The 18,338-nt window shown below is 37.7% G+C and overlaps 1 protein-coding gene and 1 pseudogene across 4 annotated transcripts; both read right to left on the bottom strand.

Annotated features, from left to right (window-relative positions):
- Window positions 1-17: 17 nt before the first annotated feature.
- Btg3 (BTG anti-proliferation factor 3) lies at window positions 18-16,645 on the bottom strand. Of its 4 annotated transcripts, none has more exons than XM_005003427.4 (5): window positions 16,474-16,645; window positions 13,087-13,265; window positions 9,252-9,389; window positions 3,341-3,548; window positions 18-697 (listed from the first exon to the last, which is right to left on the bottom strand). In XM_005003427.4, the coding sequence occupies exons 2-5, from the start codon at window positions 13,257-13,259 to the stop codon at window positions 458-460; spliced, it is 759 nt and encodes a 252-aa protein (XP_005003484.1). In that variant the 5' UTR covers window positions 13,260-13,265; window positions 16,474-16,645; the 3' UTR covers window positions 18-457. The 4 variants fall into 4 exon arrangements, with proteins under 4 accessions (XP_005003484.1, XP_063080792.1, XP_063080791.1 ...); XM_063224722.1 differs by lacking the exon at window positions 16,474-16,645 and adding an exon at window positions 15,705-15,834; XM_063224721.1 differs by lacking the exon at window positions 16,474-16,645 and adding an exon at window positions 15,565-15,738.
- Window positions 7,781-7,871, bottom strand: LOC111756682 (small nucleolar RNA U3; annotated as a pseudogene).
- Window positions 16,646-18,338: the final 1,693 nt, after the last annotated feature.

Genomic DNA, 18,338 nt, shown 5'->3' with positions numbered 1-18,338 from the left:
CTAAACAAAAACACGTATTATCATGCCTCAAACTACTTTTTATTTGCAACTACATGATTCCACACAATTTTTCTAAACAACATAAAATAGATTTCCTTGTAGTATAAATAACTTACACACTCTCCATAAAGTAAATGCTTAAAGGTGCGAGAACAGATCATCCACTCCTACAGTGTTTTTGTATCCAACAAAGTTGACGCACAATATATAAATACTCAAGGTCCAATATTAAAAACTCAGGCACTTGTCTAATAAAGTTTCTTAAACTATATCAATATATCTAAAGTGCATATATATATATATATAATTTTAAGAAAGATTATTCTCAATAACTTCTCTATAAAAATAAGTTTGATGATTTGGTTCATCTAACTTCACTATGAATATGAACTTTTAATGTAGTAAGGTATATTCTACCCTTTTTTTTTCAACATGACAGCAAGAGAATCAAAAGCAGTTAGTGAGGGGCTAACATGTGAGGATTAATCCAGTGATTCCGGTCACAATGCATTCCAGGAGGAGGTACCCATGTCACTGGAACTGAGCGATACGGTTTATTCTTCCTTCCCTGATTGGCATAACCAAATGGAACAGGAGGAGGGTAGTGACTCTGATGACCATTTCCTCGGTACATTCCTGGTTTTTTCCTAGGCAAAGGGTGCCACACTGGAAGAGGTGGGAATATCAGTTCTGAAATCTGTAGGGAAGAGAAAATATTAATTCATATGTTCAATAAAGACTAGGTAACCTTCTAGATTTTCATTAAAGACAAGGTCACCCAGTATTCTGAAAGTAGGTCTAAGAGATATTCATATGGTTAAATCTAAATATTTTTAAAAACTTCATTAATAATAGGTGATTAATGCTTTCTGACTGAAGAACTAAATAAACTCAAACACATTTAAGTCAGCTGCTCCCAGAAAAGGTCATAAAATGGAATGAATGGAAGCTCCTAAGAACATACGATGTTTTACACAGTGGTTTCCACAAGCTAAGTCACTTAGGGACCTGTTAAACACAATAGCATTTAAAATTGCCTTAACCCTGGGTCGAATGAACAGTAACAAAATCTTTGGAACAGAGGCCAGGTATTTTGATAAAGCTCTCCAGATCATTCAGTTGCAGCCAGTTCAGCATCTGAGAACAAGAATCTTAGATTATCCCTTAAGTCAAGTAGGCTCATCAAACTCACATTTTGTTATAAATATTTTTATCAGCAGTTTTGGACCTCTCTACTCCTAATGCCCCACCTTGTGAGTTATCTAATCTGTCCTTAAAAATGTAGATTTTTAAATTTATATTCTGTACAGCACTACATTCATATGCTAGAAAATATAGTAGGTACAAAAGGGTACAAGGTGAGTCCCTATTCAAATTCAACTGCGCAACTGCCCTTTTCTAGGGCAACTGACATTAATCAATTTTTTGTATATATCTGAAGAGATTTCATGCATGTACATGTATACACATTTTTAAAAATACTACTCTGTGCCTACTTTTTTTACTTGGCTTTTCAGACATATATTTTCATTTTTCTTGATAAATGTTTAGGATCAGAATTCCTGTTAAGATCAGATGCATATTTACCTTTAAAAGTACAGTTTTAAGTGGTTGTACCATTTATATTCCCCTTAACTTCATATCTTTGCCAACATTTCGTGTCAGGATTTTAAATTTTGAACAAGTAATGTTTCAGCTGTGGTTTTAATTTACATTTGCCTGATAAAAATGAGGCTGAATCCCTTTCCATGGCTATCAGGTTATTTATGCAACTTCTTTTGTACAAAGTTTACTCACAACTTTTGCCTGTTATTTTAAATTAAGTCATTTGTCTTTGCTATCCATTTGTTAGAGTGATTTTTAAAGTACACTTTGGAGACAAGTCCTTTACAGATGCATGGAGTATACTGTCCCAGTCTACAGTTTGCTTCTTTGTCTTCTTAGTAGTTCTTTCTGATGACTGAAGAGATTTAAGAAAAAAATTTTATATTTGATGAAGTTTAGTTTCTGAAGTCTATTTTCTTGTTAGTGCTTTTTGTGACCCCTAGAATCTTTGCCTATATCAAGGTACTTCCTTATATTTTCTTTTCCAAGATACAGATACTTTCTTGTATTGTCTTTTAAAGGCACTGAAGATTTATGTTTTATGTTTAGGACAATGATCCTTTCATATAATTTTTTATGTGTATGGAATAAGGTAGTAGTAGGTCTATTTTTCTCCCTTCTATAGATTATTTGACTGCTTTAGCATCAGTTCTTAAGTACCGTCCCCAGGGAATCGCTCTGGCATTCTGTGTGTGCTGATGGGAGACCAACTATATATTATATGGATTCACTCTGGACTTTGTATTATCCCACTGATACATTCATGCATCTTCAAACCATTCTCACAATTTCAAATATAAAACACTTTAAAACAAGGACCTAAACTAAGCACTTTTTGCCCTTATTTGATAACCTTCTTTAAAGTTCTTAGCAGTGGCAGATTCAAAATAAAAAGTAGACAGGAAGGTTAAAGTGGGACATTTATATATACTAGTTTTTTAGTTTAAGGGCTTAGAGCGAGAGAGTTTGTCTGCTGCGAAATGTCTTGTTAAAAGAGTACAATGCTGCATTAGTCAATGTTTTACTAGAATACAGATTGTAGAAGAGAGCAGATTTAATGCAGAAAAGTGCAAAATGTTTATCTACGCACCGGAGACCCAAAGATACAGTCAAGGGCTTGGAGCCCAAGGCTATGTCCCGTGTAAGTCCACATCTGCACCAAAAGGCAGAAATATCTGTTAGAAGGCTGAGGGAGCTGCACTAGAGCTAGGATCTGACACTAAAGACACAAGTGAAGAGCTCCACCAAGGAGAACAGCAGCCACGGTTCAGCAGCCTCTGCTCCTCTCTGGCAGGCCTTCATAGGTGAACAGCAGCAGCAGAGGCCTCCAGGAGTCTAGAGAAAACCCTTTCAAGGAAAATCTGCAGCAACAAAGATTAGAAATGAGACTCTTCCCTTCCTTTTCTCCTTTTATAAGTGTTTTGACAACAATTCTCAGGTAAGATCTTCCATGCCCAGAATCACAATGACTTAATTCAGCTGGGTGTTCCCAACTCAAGCTGACCACAAGCAATCCAACAAGATGGCAAGAAATATTTTTCTAAAAAAGGTTTGTAAAGACATCTGCTTTCCATGGCTTTGTATTATTGTAATAATCTTTCTTGATGGAAGAAAATAAATGGTATTGGACTTAAAGAAAACCTGAAAATTAAGGTCCAATTTATTTATAATAAATTATCAGCAATCAATTTAATTTGGACCATATCTTGCTTAACAAATAAATTCTCATGGTTACCTGGTACACAGGGCTTGGAGTTGCAGTCAGCAAACTCGGTTTTGTTTCTACTTCCTTACTTGTTTCTTCATCTGAAGAAGAGGATCCTGAATGGTAATCAGAGGTGACTTTATCAAGGGCTCTGGTAACTTTCTTGGAAATATCATCCTTGTTCTCATCTTCATTTTCAAAGCTGGCAACAATGAATGCATTGTTTTTCTCTCCATACCTAAATGTACATAGAAAATTTAGAAATTCTGAAGTCACACCAACAAAGTAAAGTACTGTAGTCACAAATGCAATTAAATAGGTCTGTACATGCCAAATAAGGTAATAAAGGAACCACCCCAGACCTGGCTCCTATACATTTAATATCCTAATCCAGCTCCATGCCAGCAGACAGGCTATAATTTTCTACTTGTGGTCTAAGTAGAAAGACAAGTGGTATTTTTTTTTTTTCTCAATTTTCTCTTTTCAGCGGATTCCTAACAAAAATCATTTAAAACATTACAAAGAAATATACTGGCTGTATCTCTGTATCTCACCAATGAAATCAACTAGGTATTTCTTAGGAGATTTACATTTATCATGATTAAATTAAAAAGAGGCCTGCTGACTGCATTCACAGACAAGAATGAGAATTCAAGCAATTATTGAGGCTATAGAACAAGACTTGTTGAGAAAATAAGTGCTTTACTTAATATTGCTTGTGTCATAAAGATTTCCATAACTGCTCATCTGTCACCTAAATTATTTTTTAAAAAAAGTAAAGCAAGCAAGCCTTTTTATCCTTCAGAAACACTGAAGGTTTGGAATATGAAAACCATCATAACCAGTAACCCTAAATGTTGGTTACCAAAAACCAAAAGGAAAATAAATTCTGTAATGAGCAAAAATAGCATAACGAATAGTAAAACAAATTTTAATTCAAAAGGCGAAGGAAACCCACAAATAAAATAGCTTGCACAATGTAAACACTGAAATAATTTCTAATGTGTCAGGACAAAGGAAATTGTTAAGCAGTTCTTACAGAATATGTAATTTAAAGTTAGAAACACTAAGTGACCCTAAACTTGAAAAAAGGTTAAAATAACTTTAAGCGGAAATGTCAAACTTTTGATTCAATAGAAAACAAGGATTAACTGCTGTAATTCAAATCACTTCGAATTATTTTTCAATCGTAAAATCTCATAAGGTAAAATGCTTAACTACTATAATCTCTGAAAGTTTATGTGGAAATCAAATACTCACAAGTAAACACTATTTAAAGCACTGTATTGTCTGCCACTTCAGGCTGAGTGGAGACATAAATGTTACCAAAATAAGATGTACAGCTCTTTTTTCTATCCCTTTGCAGTTTATCTTACAATACATAGTTATTGCTATAGTCTAGCAGAAAAGGTACTGGACTAATTTTCTGTTCTGGTTGTGCTGCTAATGCTGAGAGGAGAGAAGACTTTAGTTTCTGATATGCTAGATGAAGAAGGTGAAGATGGCTGGACAGCTAGCTGACCTTCAACTATCCATTTTTTTTCTTTCTATCGAAACAAGGCAATACTATGTAGTTCATGCTGGTCTTGAACTCACTATGTATCCCAGGCTGGCCTGGAATTTGCAGTGAATCTCCTGCCTCAGCTTCCTGAATGCTAGGTTATAGGTGTGTGTCACCACACTCAACCAGCTAGCAATTCTTATTTTAAAATGTTGGAGCACTGCATACAACACAGAATTAATGTCATACATACAATTTCAAGTTTACTTAGCATAAAGTTTAAGCAACAGAAATTTATCTTCATTTTCATGCTTTAAAGGTTTAAAAAGTTTGACACAGACGTTAACTTACGTATTCATAATAGTATTAATAGTATGTTTAGGTATATCTTTAGTTCTATCATTAAGAAATCAAAATTCAAGCAAAACAAAAAGACCGTAAGTCTGAAAAAGTCCTTGCCTTTGTGGAAACAGAAATCTAAACCAAGGCTAGGTACCCAATGACTGAAAGATCAACTTTATCTTTATTCCTTTCTTGATTCCCTCCCTCCTCCTAGTCTGCAGTACTGGGGATTAAACTTAGGGCCTTCGCACTGGGCTGTATGCCAACATTTTTTGAGACAGGATCTTGTTTAGTTCAACATGCTGGGGTTGAACTTGGGATCTTTCTGCCTCAGCCACCACATCTGGTTTAACTCAGGATTTCTGTGACAACTAGCTTTTGCATTATTCCTTTTGTAGTACTGTGGTATGAGGGTTCCCTTGAGAGTAGGCTAAGCTGCTGAACCTATTAATGTTAATACTGAAATGTACAGTTATTTCTGTATAATTAGTAAGCACAACTTTTTAAAAATTTTTTTATTTAAGGAGAAAAAAAACAGAAAATGAGTACAAGTTATACAGAATTTCAGAAAAAATAAACAATAGGAAATCACTAGTTAATAGATTACATATTGTTATCTTAGAAATAGTTGTTCAAGTTACAAAATTAAAGCATATAAAGTGGACTTTCCAACAGTGAGACTGGAAACAGTTTTGTTCAATGATCCAACAAAACTCAGGAATATGGTTATCTATCTTGTACACTTAAATATATATGCAGTTATATTCTTTAGAGCACTTTCTTTTCCTTTCTTTTGTACAATAACTATTATACATTTTGGGTTTTATTACTCCCACAGTTCTTATTACTTTTTTTGAAGAGAGTGAAACCAAATGTGACATAACAGAACAGAGTCAGTCAAATCAAAAGGATGGACATAATAGATAATGTAAAAACAAAATACAAGGTAACCAACAATGGTTACCATACTGCCTCTTGCTATCTTAAAAAGAATTGCCTATATCATCAGTTATAATAAAAATTGAACAAAACAGGAAGAATAAAACCAATAAAACCAAAAGATTGGAGACATTACAGGACTTTAGAAGATAATAAGTCAACTGGAATGGGCGTCATAATGAATCTTACTGTCTTTACAGTTGTTGCCTAAACTTTCGAACTTGGTACTATCAAGCAAAGCAGAATAGAGGAAATCAGTCAGAGCAAGATGGTGAGGGCTATACAGGGTTTCAAATCAAGTTAATAGGAAATCAAAGTGGGTTACTATAATGTATCCTGCTTTTTTTTAAATTTTTCCCTTAATTAAAAAGATTAAAAATAAAAAAGTAAATAATTTAAAAAAAGGAGACAGATAAAAGAGGGCATAACAACAAAACAGCGCAGGTCAAAGCATAACCATTTAAGCAAAATAAGCACAACTTTTAAACTTTTTTTTTTTCAAATAATGCACTGATAAAATACCAAGGCTAATTTAGTTAATATAAAGCAAATCAAGTTTTCTAGTTGCTGTGGTTTGTTTAAATGCCCCCTGAAGCCTCATGCAGTCGTGGAGGCAGCTGAGTCTAGCACTGGGATTGGTAGTGTGAGTGCTGCACCTGCACAGGGGAAGGGAGCCTGCACACAGTGTAAGGGAGGCAAGCACGCAAGCTCTTCCCTTTTTTACCATTTGGCTCTTGTTGCTTGCTGCCGCATTGAACAGCTGCCCCTCTGCCCCGCCATCCTGCTTTGCAGCCAACTGAGTACGGACTGATACCTTCAAAAACAGTAAGCTAAATAAACCTTTCCTCGCTTCATTTTGGGCGTCAGTTATTTTGTCTCAGTAACGAGAGAAAAGCAACCAAGACACTAATATTCCTTGTCTAAAAAATAATGCACACATTACTGTAAAAGTTATTCTTTGTACTCAATCTAGCATTTAACCCTGACAGAGTAACTAAAAACTATGAGGAATGCTCTGAGTGCTACTCAGTTTCTTTTACAACACTGCCAGTATACCAGAGTTATTAAGACTGAGATATTTGTTCGACCATGTAACTGCTATATCAAATACGGTTTTAATTTCCAGAATGTTTATCTTTCTAGTTTTATTCAAAATCCTTTTTCAGTATTTCAATGTCTATTAACTTACATTAACCATCTTTACTCAACTGCTAATGCATCTTCCTTTCCAGGGTTAATATTAAATGATTATTCTACACTCTAAAGGTGATTTCTGTTAGAAGTGGTAAAAAGAAATCACAGCCAAGTTTTGCAGAATTTTCATCAATAAAATTATTAGAAGGCTGTTAAATTCAAACATTTCCCTGGAATTAACAAGATGAAAGCATAGTAGTGTTTTTCATTATATGGCACCATCAAGCAATAAAGTATCTACATAATTACAATGTCCAAATAACTACAGCTTTTTTATCTTCAGATGCCAAGACTTATTTGAAACATTTAAAGTATGTCCAAAATGTTTATCTAATTACCAGATTTCTTAAACATCCTCAGATATAAAAATGTTTTTCTGATTTAGGTCTATTAAATATTAACTATTTAAAGGTATGATAAAACATATATGTATCTACTTTTTAGCTTTTTCATTCTTGCCCCGCCACTAGACTTTGACAGTTTTGTAACTTTATGACTATTACAACCAATCTTCTGGTACTCTATATGATCAGGGAAACTTCTATAGCAACATACTATAGAAATGATCCCTAAAAGTATAACCTTTACTGTGACCAATCGTCTTTCAAATATTGCTTCTGACTTTTTATGGGCTGAGAAATTACATAATCAACTTTAAAAACTATGTTAAAGCTGGGTGTGGTAGTGCACGCCTATAATCCCAGCATTCGGGAGGCTGAGGCAGGAGGATCATTGCAAATTTGAGACCAGCCTGGACTACAAAGTGAATTCAAGGCCAGCCTGAAAACTGCATACTGAGACCCTGGCTCAAAAAGACCAAAACACAAAAAAAGTGTTAAAAAAAAAAAAAGTCCATCAAGTTCCAAGTACAAGTCTAACAAAAAAGTCATAGTAACTTTGTAATAGTTATTTCTTGTAAACTGATGATGTCTTTTTGCCGGGGTTTCAGTGGCCCAAGTCTTCCAAGTCCAATACTAGTTTCATGAGAGATAAAAACATTAGACTTTCTTAGATCTAAATGAGAGATGGCTTTTTTTTTTAATCTAAGAAAAAAGAATTGAAATATCTTTATCTCTACAAAATACTATGTCCTATACATTTGGTTTCCCAAAAAAACAATAAGCTTATAACAAATGCAGACAAATTAGGTGTTAACTGCCAGCACTTTGTCACTAAAATTTGATGGAAGACTAACCATGTATTTTTGGGATTACATAGCTTCACTGCCACAACGGTGAGGTCAAAATCTATGAAACATCAAAAGCAGCTCTCCTACAATCAACAGAGGAGAACTGTATTTCAAAAACAAAACCAGCAGTTAGTAACTCTTTTTGTATCATTTACCACTGCACTTTGTAAATATTTCTATTCTAATGAATATTTCTATTGTAACGAATGAGATTTCACTGTAACTTGCTTACCCTTTCTTCTCCATCACCTCTTTCTAAAAGTGGTGTTTGCATATGAAAACTGCACCACTGAGAATACTTAGTCCACGATATTTTTTGAACAAATAGAGTTCAAACAGAGTTCATACCTATCCATTTATAACTGTGTGAGGTAAAAGGATTTCCCATTATAGGGGAAAAGAAAAAAACTGAAAATATCACTCACCAAATAGGAGAGAGGAGTATGGAAAAAGACAAAGACCAATTGAAAGTTACTATGTAATGTTACTTGGAAGTAGTTTCTTTCCTAACTTAGGAGAAACTGTATCACCAATGAAAGACAGTTAATTGACTTAGAGAAGTCTTAGTAAGTTTTACTTCTTGGTCTATGATAAAATTTTTGGTAGACCTCCAGGAAAGCCCTATCCAATCAGCTTCTAAGTTCCTTTAGCTATAAAGCAGAAAAGTAACACGTATTTCATAAAATTCGTATCTGTAAGCCAAACCCCCTCCCATATATATACACAGATAGGCCTTACATGAGACAATTTAGCAACATGAGTTTATGAGAACTCACCGACAGCACACCTCACATGGGTCCACCCAGAGAGTGAGCTCCTTTGGCAAGCCCAGGTCACTGTACAAGATGCAACTGTTCTCACAGGCTTTTAGGACATCAGGATCAACTCTCTGGAACTTATTGACACGAATGCATCTATAACAAAGTGAAGGTACATAAATGGCCTTAACTGCATCTTAAACACAGATCTTTTCTACCAGTTGCCTAAGTGAGTAAAGTTTAAAAAATGAAATGTGCTGATGAACCCAGGAGACTATCTTAGCTAACAAATGTGAACTACTGGATAGAAGATGGCAGCATCAAAACTGCCCCATCTGCTGAAAAGGCACATGGGAGCCCAGAGTAATCACTAGAGCTGATTATGATGTTAGCCCAGACTACTTGATGCATATGTACATTAAATGAACAGAGAGTATGGAAGTTTCATAAATTATTTGTAATTTGAAAGATACAGTTTTTGTAAGCTAAGTTCCTATTCTGTAACAAAAGACCTCAACCAGGGTTTCCAAATGATATTTGGAAAGTCTTATGCCTTTTTAATCTGTCATGAATTTGTTCTAACATCACAGATAATAATATAAAAATAGTATACAACTGATAAGAGGCAACGCTTTGCCTCATCTATAATATGAAAAATAGTCAAGGGCACAGAACTATTTGTATCATGTACTGTATTAATGATTAAGATAATACCTTAAATATTATGGGGTTATTTCATAAAATTGTTATCCAAGGATCTTCAAAAGTTGCCAAAATAAATCAGAAAAAAATTCTACACCAAACCAGCCTCTGTTACACATTTTTTTTAGCTTAAGAAATATCACATTTACCAACAGAACGTTCAAAGATGCCTACTATAGTGAATACAAAAACACATACTAAAATAAGCATTCTACTTAAATAGGGAAAAGGTAGCTACAATGAGAAATATTACCTACAACCAAGAACTAATCAAGAGAACCTGGTCCGTTAGTACTTTTTAATTATTTGACGTACTTAGATTCAATCTATTCATTGAAGCTATAAAACAAGGTAACACAAATGACAATTTTATGCCATAAAATATAATGCTGTCAAGAATAATGTGCTACTTTTAAAAACATTAGTTCGTTTTATTATTTGATTTCAAATTTCATTAAAAGAATGAAAAAGTTCTTTTAACAGCTAATTAAAAAAAGTTTCTAAAATGTAATAATTGTAGCAATTGTTTGAATGTTCACTATTTCTTAAATACTTGTTTTGTATTAACTCTTTTAATACAATTATTATATGTGTTAAAATGCTTTCTTCACTACTATGAGGAAAAAACAAGGTAGAGAGTTTGAATAACTTGTCCAAGTTCACTCCAAAGAGTAGTAATAAATCTAAGGATCCAACCTATTCCACCAGTCTCTAAAGTTCACCTTATTGAGCAATACTTAAAGCTGAGACTATGGCACAGTGGTTGAGTGTTTGCCTGATGTGAAGTTCAATTCCTGGCACCACAAAACACAATAAAAATACCAGAACAATATTCTGTTCTGTCTGTGCCAATCTCAGCATCATTAACAATATAACAAATTCACCAAGCGAAACTTTTTTGTATGTAAGATGCTGCTTGGTCCTTGGAAATATGTTACAGATTTTAACACTGTATTAGGGAATTCAAAAGCCTTTTGTCAAAAGCAGTTAAAAAGAAGATGTATCCCATCCACAATGAAGCTCTACGCTTAAAAATTGCATGTAAATGTAGATACCTAAACATAGACTTTGCTTCAACAAATTTAGATACCTTATATATATTTGTATGCTATTCTTTTTACTCTACATGCTGTGATGACTTACTGATTACTACTTTTCAAAAATAGAATTTTAAAATTTGCATAAAAATAGTCTGTTACTGACTTAATTTTGACAGTTTAGTTCTTTCTAGTTTTTTACAATTATAAAGAAACATTCATATTCATTATGTATTTGTCTGCATTTAATTATGCTTCCAGAAGATTTTAGATTTAATATTTAAAAGGCATGAATATTTTCATGGATTTTATTACTGCCAAACTGCCTTTCATAAACATCTTATTTGTGTGTATTGTAAATATACATAATATGAAAAAGTTTTAAATTATAAATATGTTGGAAAAAAACACTGTTTCAACCTACTCTATGAATTGAAGACATTTCATTAATAACTCTACAAGATATGCTTTTTTTGTTTTTTTGGTACCAGCAATTGAACTCAGGACCTTGGCACTTGCCAGGCATTAATAACTCTAGTTTATTCTATGTTCTTATTTTTATAAAAGAACAACCTACTGTGAAGATGAACAGTTTCCTACACTTCAAGGGCAGCTCTGAAATGACTCAGTGATACTTCTCATCAAATGTCAATTTAATCTCATTTCACCCATTCTCAATAGAAATAAAAGTGTACAGTCTGACCTTTAAGCATTTACTTGACAGTGTCTCTTTTTTTTCAGTAATAGTACAGTGGCTTGGCACTTTGAACAGCCATCATCCAATGCCAATTAGATCAGTGTAAAAAGCCTCAATAGCTCTAACTTGTGCAAGAAAAAATGAACAGAATCAAGAATATTAAAAAAAATCACAAGTCTTTGTTAATAGCTACATTTGTACTTTAATTCACCCATTCCCAATTACTAGGGAAACTCTTGGAATAAAAATGAACGAGGAAATACACTAATTACCTTGGTTCTTTTCTTGTCAATAGAATACCAACCCACTTGGCTTTTAGCAAATGAAAAACGAATCATATTTTTGCCTCCCTCCTCAATAGTTCTATACTTGCAAGAGCTCAGCGAGAGCAGGAAGTTCTTTTTACATCAAAGCACAGAAGTGCTGACTTGTGGAGGAACTTTGGAGACAACCACAGACACAAAAAAGTCCTATAGTTATCACTATAGTCAAAATGTTCTACTTTTATTCGTTATTTTTTACCCATCCAAAAATGGGTAAAGGTTTGACAAGCTAGGTTTAAGAGATTGTTAACTCAGGTTCCTGTGCACTTACATAAATCCTAGGGAGTGAACATGCCAGGACATGTTTTGTAGGAGCCTGCTCTTCTTTACTTCAAGCTGTAAATGCAACTTATAACCCAGACTACAAAACAGCCACTAGTGAGAATTTTCTTCTCAGTGCCAAGGCTGTAGTGTGTAAAAAGATTACAAGAATTTGGAATCAGTGGGACTTGAATTCAAATTCTGGAGCCAGTATTTACCAAGTAGAGGCCTCCAGACCTATCCACATAGCATGATGGTTTATTTGATGCCAGAGGGTCTACTCATATCGAATTATTTTTATCTATAGTATAGTTATCCCAGTTTTTACCACAAAGAACAATACACAGTATAAAGTTTTCTCCTATTAGTATCAAGAACATATTAAGTGTCTAATAAGAACTTCTGTGTCTGTTAAATGTGTAACAAATTAAGTATCTAACTAATCTTTTCCTTCTTCCATAAAACTTTTTCCTGAGAAAACACGTAGCATGTAATTTACTTTTGGATATAACATGACTCATCTCCCTTAGCTCTCATCACATCCACTTGAATCACAAGTCCTGCAGAACTGTGAAGCTCCCAAGTACCTATGATAGAGAAATGCACTCAGGAGCCAGACTACAAACTACCCATACTGCCTCTCAAGTCTAAATCGTGCAACTCTGCCAACAGATTTTTATATTTTCGAATGAGTAAGGGGAAATGAATCAGACTCTGTCCTCAGGATTGTGTATGATAAAGTCTTTACCCTTTTGTCCCCCTATGCATGCACACCTTTCAGGAGTTGATCTGCTTCACACAGTCCAATCCAACTGCACAATTTAATCTTTTACCTGTAGGCCTGTCCTTTGGATGGTTTTTCTGGATACCAGTGGTTTTTGTATTTTTCTTGAAGTATTAGAGTCAGTTTTTCAGCAAACCTCTCAACTGCCTCTTTTTTCAATTTATCATGTTTTCGAACTAGCCTTGTAAAAAAGAAGACAACAGCAGCAATTTCGTTCTTCATTTTTCCCTGTAAAGACAAAACAAGTTTTCTAAAAAATAAGTAAATAAAAATATGTATTTTATAAACTGAAAGATAAAACTTCTGCAAAATGTTCCTCTCCAGAGCTTCCTTTCCTCCTCCCACTTTATCTCATGCTTCAGTGGCTCATATCTAGAGTCAGGAACAAACACTAACTTATGTTTATGCCATAAAGACCTTATTATAAAATTTTATCACTTATCTTTGGGAATAAGTTTAGCAGAGACAACACACCAAATTGTTCCTGCTGACTAAAATAAAAGATATTTCTCAAAGAGAACCATTATAATAAAAGATACATGGCTTTTAACAAACATTTCAGTATTTAGCTACAGTAATTAAAGTTTAAAATTTCTGTGAAATTAATTTACCTTAACTATACTATACAAAAAGGCCCACTTTAAAGCCTAATATTTTTGAGCCATTTTGGAAAAGGTTAAACAGAGTTACCATGTTATCTATTAATTGCATTTCTAGTTTAGTGCCCAAGGTAAATGAGAATGTATGCCTAGACAAAAACTTGCACAAAAATGTCCATAGTAGCATTATTTGTAACACCCAACAAAAAGTAGATACAATCCAAAGGTCCACCAACTGATGAACAGTGGTGTGATTATATGTATATATGCATGCAATGGAACATTATTTAGCAATTAAAAGAATGAAGTACCAACATGTTACCACATAGGTGAAGAATGAATATATTTTGTTAAGGGAAAAAAGCCAGTCAGAAAAGATGTATTCTAGACCTATGAAATGTCTAGAATAGGCAAATCTATACAGAAAGAAAACAGTTTCGGGGCAGAAGGGATGGGGAAATAGAGGAATAATGCTAGAAAGCACAGGGCTATTTGGGGGTTGTAATTACATTACTCTAAAAGTATATAATGGTTGTACAACTCTCAATACACAAAAACCGCTGAACAGTTTATTTTTAATGGGTGAGTTACATGGTGTGTCACTTACACATTTAAAACTGAATATATAAAAAACTTTGGTATTCAGTTTCTGTCAGTATTCTTAGAAATAAATTTATACTACTCTAAAAAATATGACAAAAATAATGGCACTATAAAAACACGAAGATAGGAAATTTCAGGTCACCCACAGGAAGATTAAAATGACCAGAAAGTTAGCTGCATTTTGGAACTGCCTCAAAGTTTTTAAAATGGCAGATCTTGACCTATCATTGATTAATCTATAAAGTCAAAAACCTTGTCCTGCGATTGCTTCGGTATATAGTCTTTTGTCTTTACTTGATGAGCTCATTCATTTGGCTGCTATAAGTAACTTGGACTTGTTCAGATGCTGCATACTAAGCAACATCACCTTTTTGGAAGCCAATTATTAAAGACATACAGCTTCTACTATGTTTAGTATAAAAGCCAACTAAACAATAGTTTGTGTTTCTTCATTCAAAAAATAAAGCTGACTCTGTTAGCTTTTCCCAAACATTTCTTTAAGTCTCTCTTTATAATGTTATTCCTTTGCAAATTCAAACAAGGGGCTTCGCTGTGAAATAAAATTTTATATAGTTATTGGAGAAGTGCGCTGGCAGTCATATCCTCCCTGATTCTGGATGGGAAGACACCCAAACCTTCCTTATGGAACCCTACAATGCCAAAAATCACCTTTTACTGCTACTAGGAGCTGGGTATGGATCATCACAAAAAAATATATGGGAGGGTACAAGCAACTTTAGTCCACTACAAATGCTGTACGCCATTACCACTTTATAAAGCTACACTTAACCTCTACCATGTTATGATAGGAACGAAAACCCACAAGAATTTAATATACAGTTTGGAGAGAAAGTTGCTGAGGGAACTGTACTAGGCTCTCTATTCCACCAAACAAAACAAGTAAACACATTAAGGAAATGTACTGAATCTTGAACTAAATCATTCTCCTCATTCATTAAATTTGCCAACTATGCGCTACAGATCAATGTTTTTAGGATTTGCTTTTGTCTGCCCAGTTCTCTATCAAAAAACAAAAATCAAGAAAGGAAGGAAAAAACCACTTAGTGGTTGCTCTTGCTTGCAACACAAGATGAGTCATAAGGACTTTATTTTTCTATTTGAAGGAATCTGACCGGAATAGCAGAAAAACTAACCCACCCCCACTAGTACTCTAGGAGTACCAAAGGTAACTAAAAGAGGAACCAGAAGCAAGCGAGACTAATAAGACCTTGGGTATCTTAAGTAGCCACAATCCGTCCCCCCACTCAGAGCAAAAGCTCCCATTTTAAATACTGCACGGTGACGTCATCCCGGGACATAGTCACCGCGGCTGCTGCTCCTCAAGTTAGTTCTACTTTGTTCCACAGTCTCCTCAGCGCCAGGTTGCGTGGACGAAACCACAGGAAAACCAACTTTGCCGTTTCCCCTTCTCCGTAAGGAAAGGCTGCCCGCGGTCTTTTCTCACCGCCTTTCTCCGATGGACGTCCCCCAGGTGGAGGGAGCGGGAAGGCTGGCCTGGGGGGGGGGGGGTGACGCGCCGCAGATCCAACTCCGCGGCGTCACAAAGCGGGCTCCAGATCACGGGCAGAAAGACCTCCGGGGGGGCCTCACGCCAGCGGCCGAGCACTCCCGGCAGGGGTGCTGAGAGCCAGGTGCGGAGCCACCAAACATCTCCACCCACTCTCGCAGGGACGGCCAGCGAGCTGAGCCCAACTTCAGCAATCCTGGTTTTCCCCAAGTTCAAGGAAAAGAACCCCGGCACCCAATTCCCTGCCTCCGCCGCCACATCCTCGCCAGGCTCAGCTTCCGGCTGGCCCTAGGTTCGAGGAGCGGGTTCCCAGAGGCGCGCCCCGCGCTCAGGCGAGCAGCTCCGGCTCCAGAAACCCCACTGGCGCCAAAGGGGTCGGCGACGATGCGCAGCGCGGTGCTGTCGCCCACCCGTGGCGGAGGGAACGCGCGGCGGAAATGTGGCAGGAGCCGCCAGGCGGCGTCGCCCCATCGCAGCCCGCCGAGGGTCTTGCAGACCCCCGCCGCGCGCCCTACGCCGACCCCAGCCCTTGCTCGCCGCCGAGCTGAGCTGAGTCGAGCCGAGCCGAGCCGAGCCGAGCCGAGCCCGGGCACCCCGGTTCTGCCCCCACCCCGTCCGGCCCTCGACGTGGCCGCAGGCGCCGGGACCACCCGCCCGCGTCCTCGGCCCCCCCCCACCATGACGCCGCCCCGGCCGAGGCTCTCACCGCTGCGGCGCTGCCGCTTCAGGTTGCAGATTCGCGGCTCCGGCTGTGTGGACCGAGGGCGCCGGCGTGGCGGGTCCTCGCTGGGCGATACGGAAGGCGAGGAGCGCTGTCCGGCGCGTGCAGCTCTCGCGTCGTCGGGCAGCCGAGCGCGCGCTGCTAAGCACGACTGGCGGGCGGGCGTGAGCGAGCGCGGTCCCGCGGCGGCGCCGGGGGGCTCAGGCCCGGAAGAGAGGAGGGGCGATGACCCGGGAAAGGGTTGGCGCCGCACGGGACCGGCTGTCGCGCCTGGGGGAGGAGCCGGGGGCGGGGCTGGCCCAGCCCCGAGCCCGCCCCCTGTCGGCCGGCCCCCTGGCTCGCCCGGGCGCGCTGCCTGGGCCTCGACGGCTACGGCCTCGGGGAGCTGTGAGAGGTGAGGGGCTCCCCTTCCGGCTGGTGTTCGGGGGGGCCAAAAGGACGCCCCCGCCCCGGCCTTTTTCAGCCTCTGCGGCGCCTTCGGGCGTCGTGCGGACCTCGGACCCTGGGCGGCCCGGCCTCAGCCAGCCCTTCTGGTGGCGTTTTCGCCGTGCGCCCTGACGCCTGCGTGGCGGGAAGGCGAGTTCTGGTCCAGGGCTTCGCGAGGAAGCGGGGACCAGGCGGGAGGGGACCTTGCCTTCGCGGACGGAGCCTCCTGGCTCTGGCTGCGGTAATCACGGGCTGTCAGCGGCGCGGCTGCCCTGCTGTGTTCGGGGTAGCTGCTGTGGAACTCCTGTCTGCGCCCTTTCCGGGCCAGCCCTGGCTCCTCGCAGCGGAGGCTGCCGCCTGCCTGCCGACCATGTCCTGGCCCACCTCCCCAGGCCTGTGGTGGGGGTCTAAGGAGAAGCCCCAGGGTGTTGGTCCAAATGAATGAAATCAGAGCCAGGGCTCTCTGTCCCTTGTGACGCTTCCACTGAGGGCTTCCCTGTAGAAAGCCTAGTCTTTCACCAGTTACGAATTTGGAAAGGGGATATTAATCTCTAGAGAAAGGATGAACTCTCTTTCTACTCTTTTATGCTGAATTGGCCCCAAAGTATTAGTTTTGTGAAAGCGCTCTAATACCTCCAACGAGCCAGAGGAATACAAGATAGTTCTTTTTTTTTTTCTTTTTAATTTAAACAGTCTTAAAGATTGTTACTCAGGAACTGAATGTTAAAAGTTATATATTGACCAGATTCCGTACTGTCTACTAGGAACATATTTTCAGTCATTTTGTGAATATTTAAAATTTTTATTAGTGATGTTGGTAATTCAGAACATTTGAACAATGATAAATACATCATTCCAAAATTGTACTATTCTCGAGGTAAGGCTACTAACTGGTCAATTTATAGCTTACTGTTATTTATACTTGCACTCTTCTTGGAGAGGTAACAATGTTTTCATTTAAAATAAAACTGATTAAGGTTATTTTAATGATAAAAGATTTCTAACACTCTAGTTTCATAAAATAGGTAGTCACAAATGATTTTTAAAGTTTTTCCAGAAATTTTATAAAATTAACTTTCTTTTTTGCTAATAAATGTTCTTGGTGTTAAAAAAATAAAAAATAAGTGAACCAACCACCCTCCCCCGAAAGAAATTTCTAAAATTTGGGATGAACATTTTGTGTAATGTTTATAATATAAATCTGTGAACCACGTGGTCCAAATTGACAGCAGTACCATATTCAAAACAAAAATTACAGATGAAAACCTAAAGCCTAATTTAAAAAGAATTTTAAAAAGTCATATCTGAACACTGAAACACATACAGTACGTCTTAAGCATTATATTAACACTTTCTTTTCTCACTCATTCACTCCTGTCTCTTGTGCATTTGAAAATTTGCCCTTGTCTTTTTTTTTTAATCCC

The sequence above is a fragment of the Cavia porcellus genome, unplaced genomic scaffold (genome assembly GCF_034190915.1).
Source record: "Cavia porcellus strain 051 isolate PalLab524CR breed Dunkin Hartley unplaced genomic scaffold, mCavPor4.1 scaffold_15, whole genome shotgun sequence".
NCBI lineage: Eukaryota > Metazoa > Chordata > Mammalia > Rodentia > Caviidae > Cavia > Cavia porcellus.
Note: the sequence above shows the minus strand (reverse complement) of the source record. Positions and strands in the feature narration are given on the sequence as shown.

Coding starts and splice junctions, on each gene's coding strand:
- Btg3 (XM_005003427.4), bottom strand. CDS start 13,259: ATGAAGAACGAAATTGCTGCTGTTGTCTTCTTTTTTACAAGGCTAGTT. Junction 9,390..13,086: donor TCCAAAGGACAGGCCTACAG/GTAAAAGATTAA, acceptor ACTTTGTTATAG/ATGCATTCGTGTCAATAAGT. Junction 698..3,340: donor CTCCAAGCCCTGTGTACCAG/GTAACCATGAGA, acceptor TCTTCCCTACAG/ATTTCAGAACTGATATTCCC.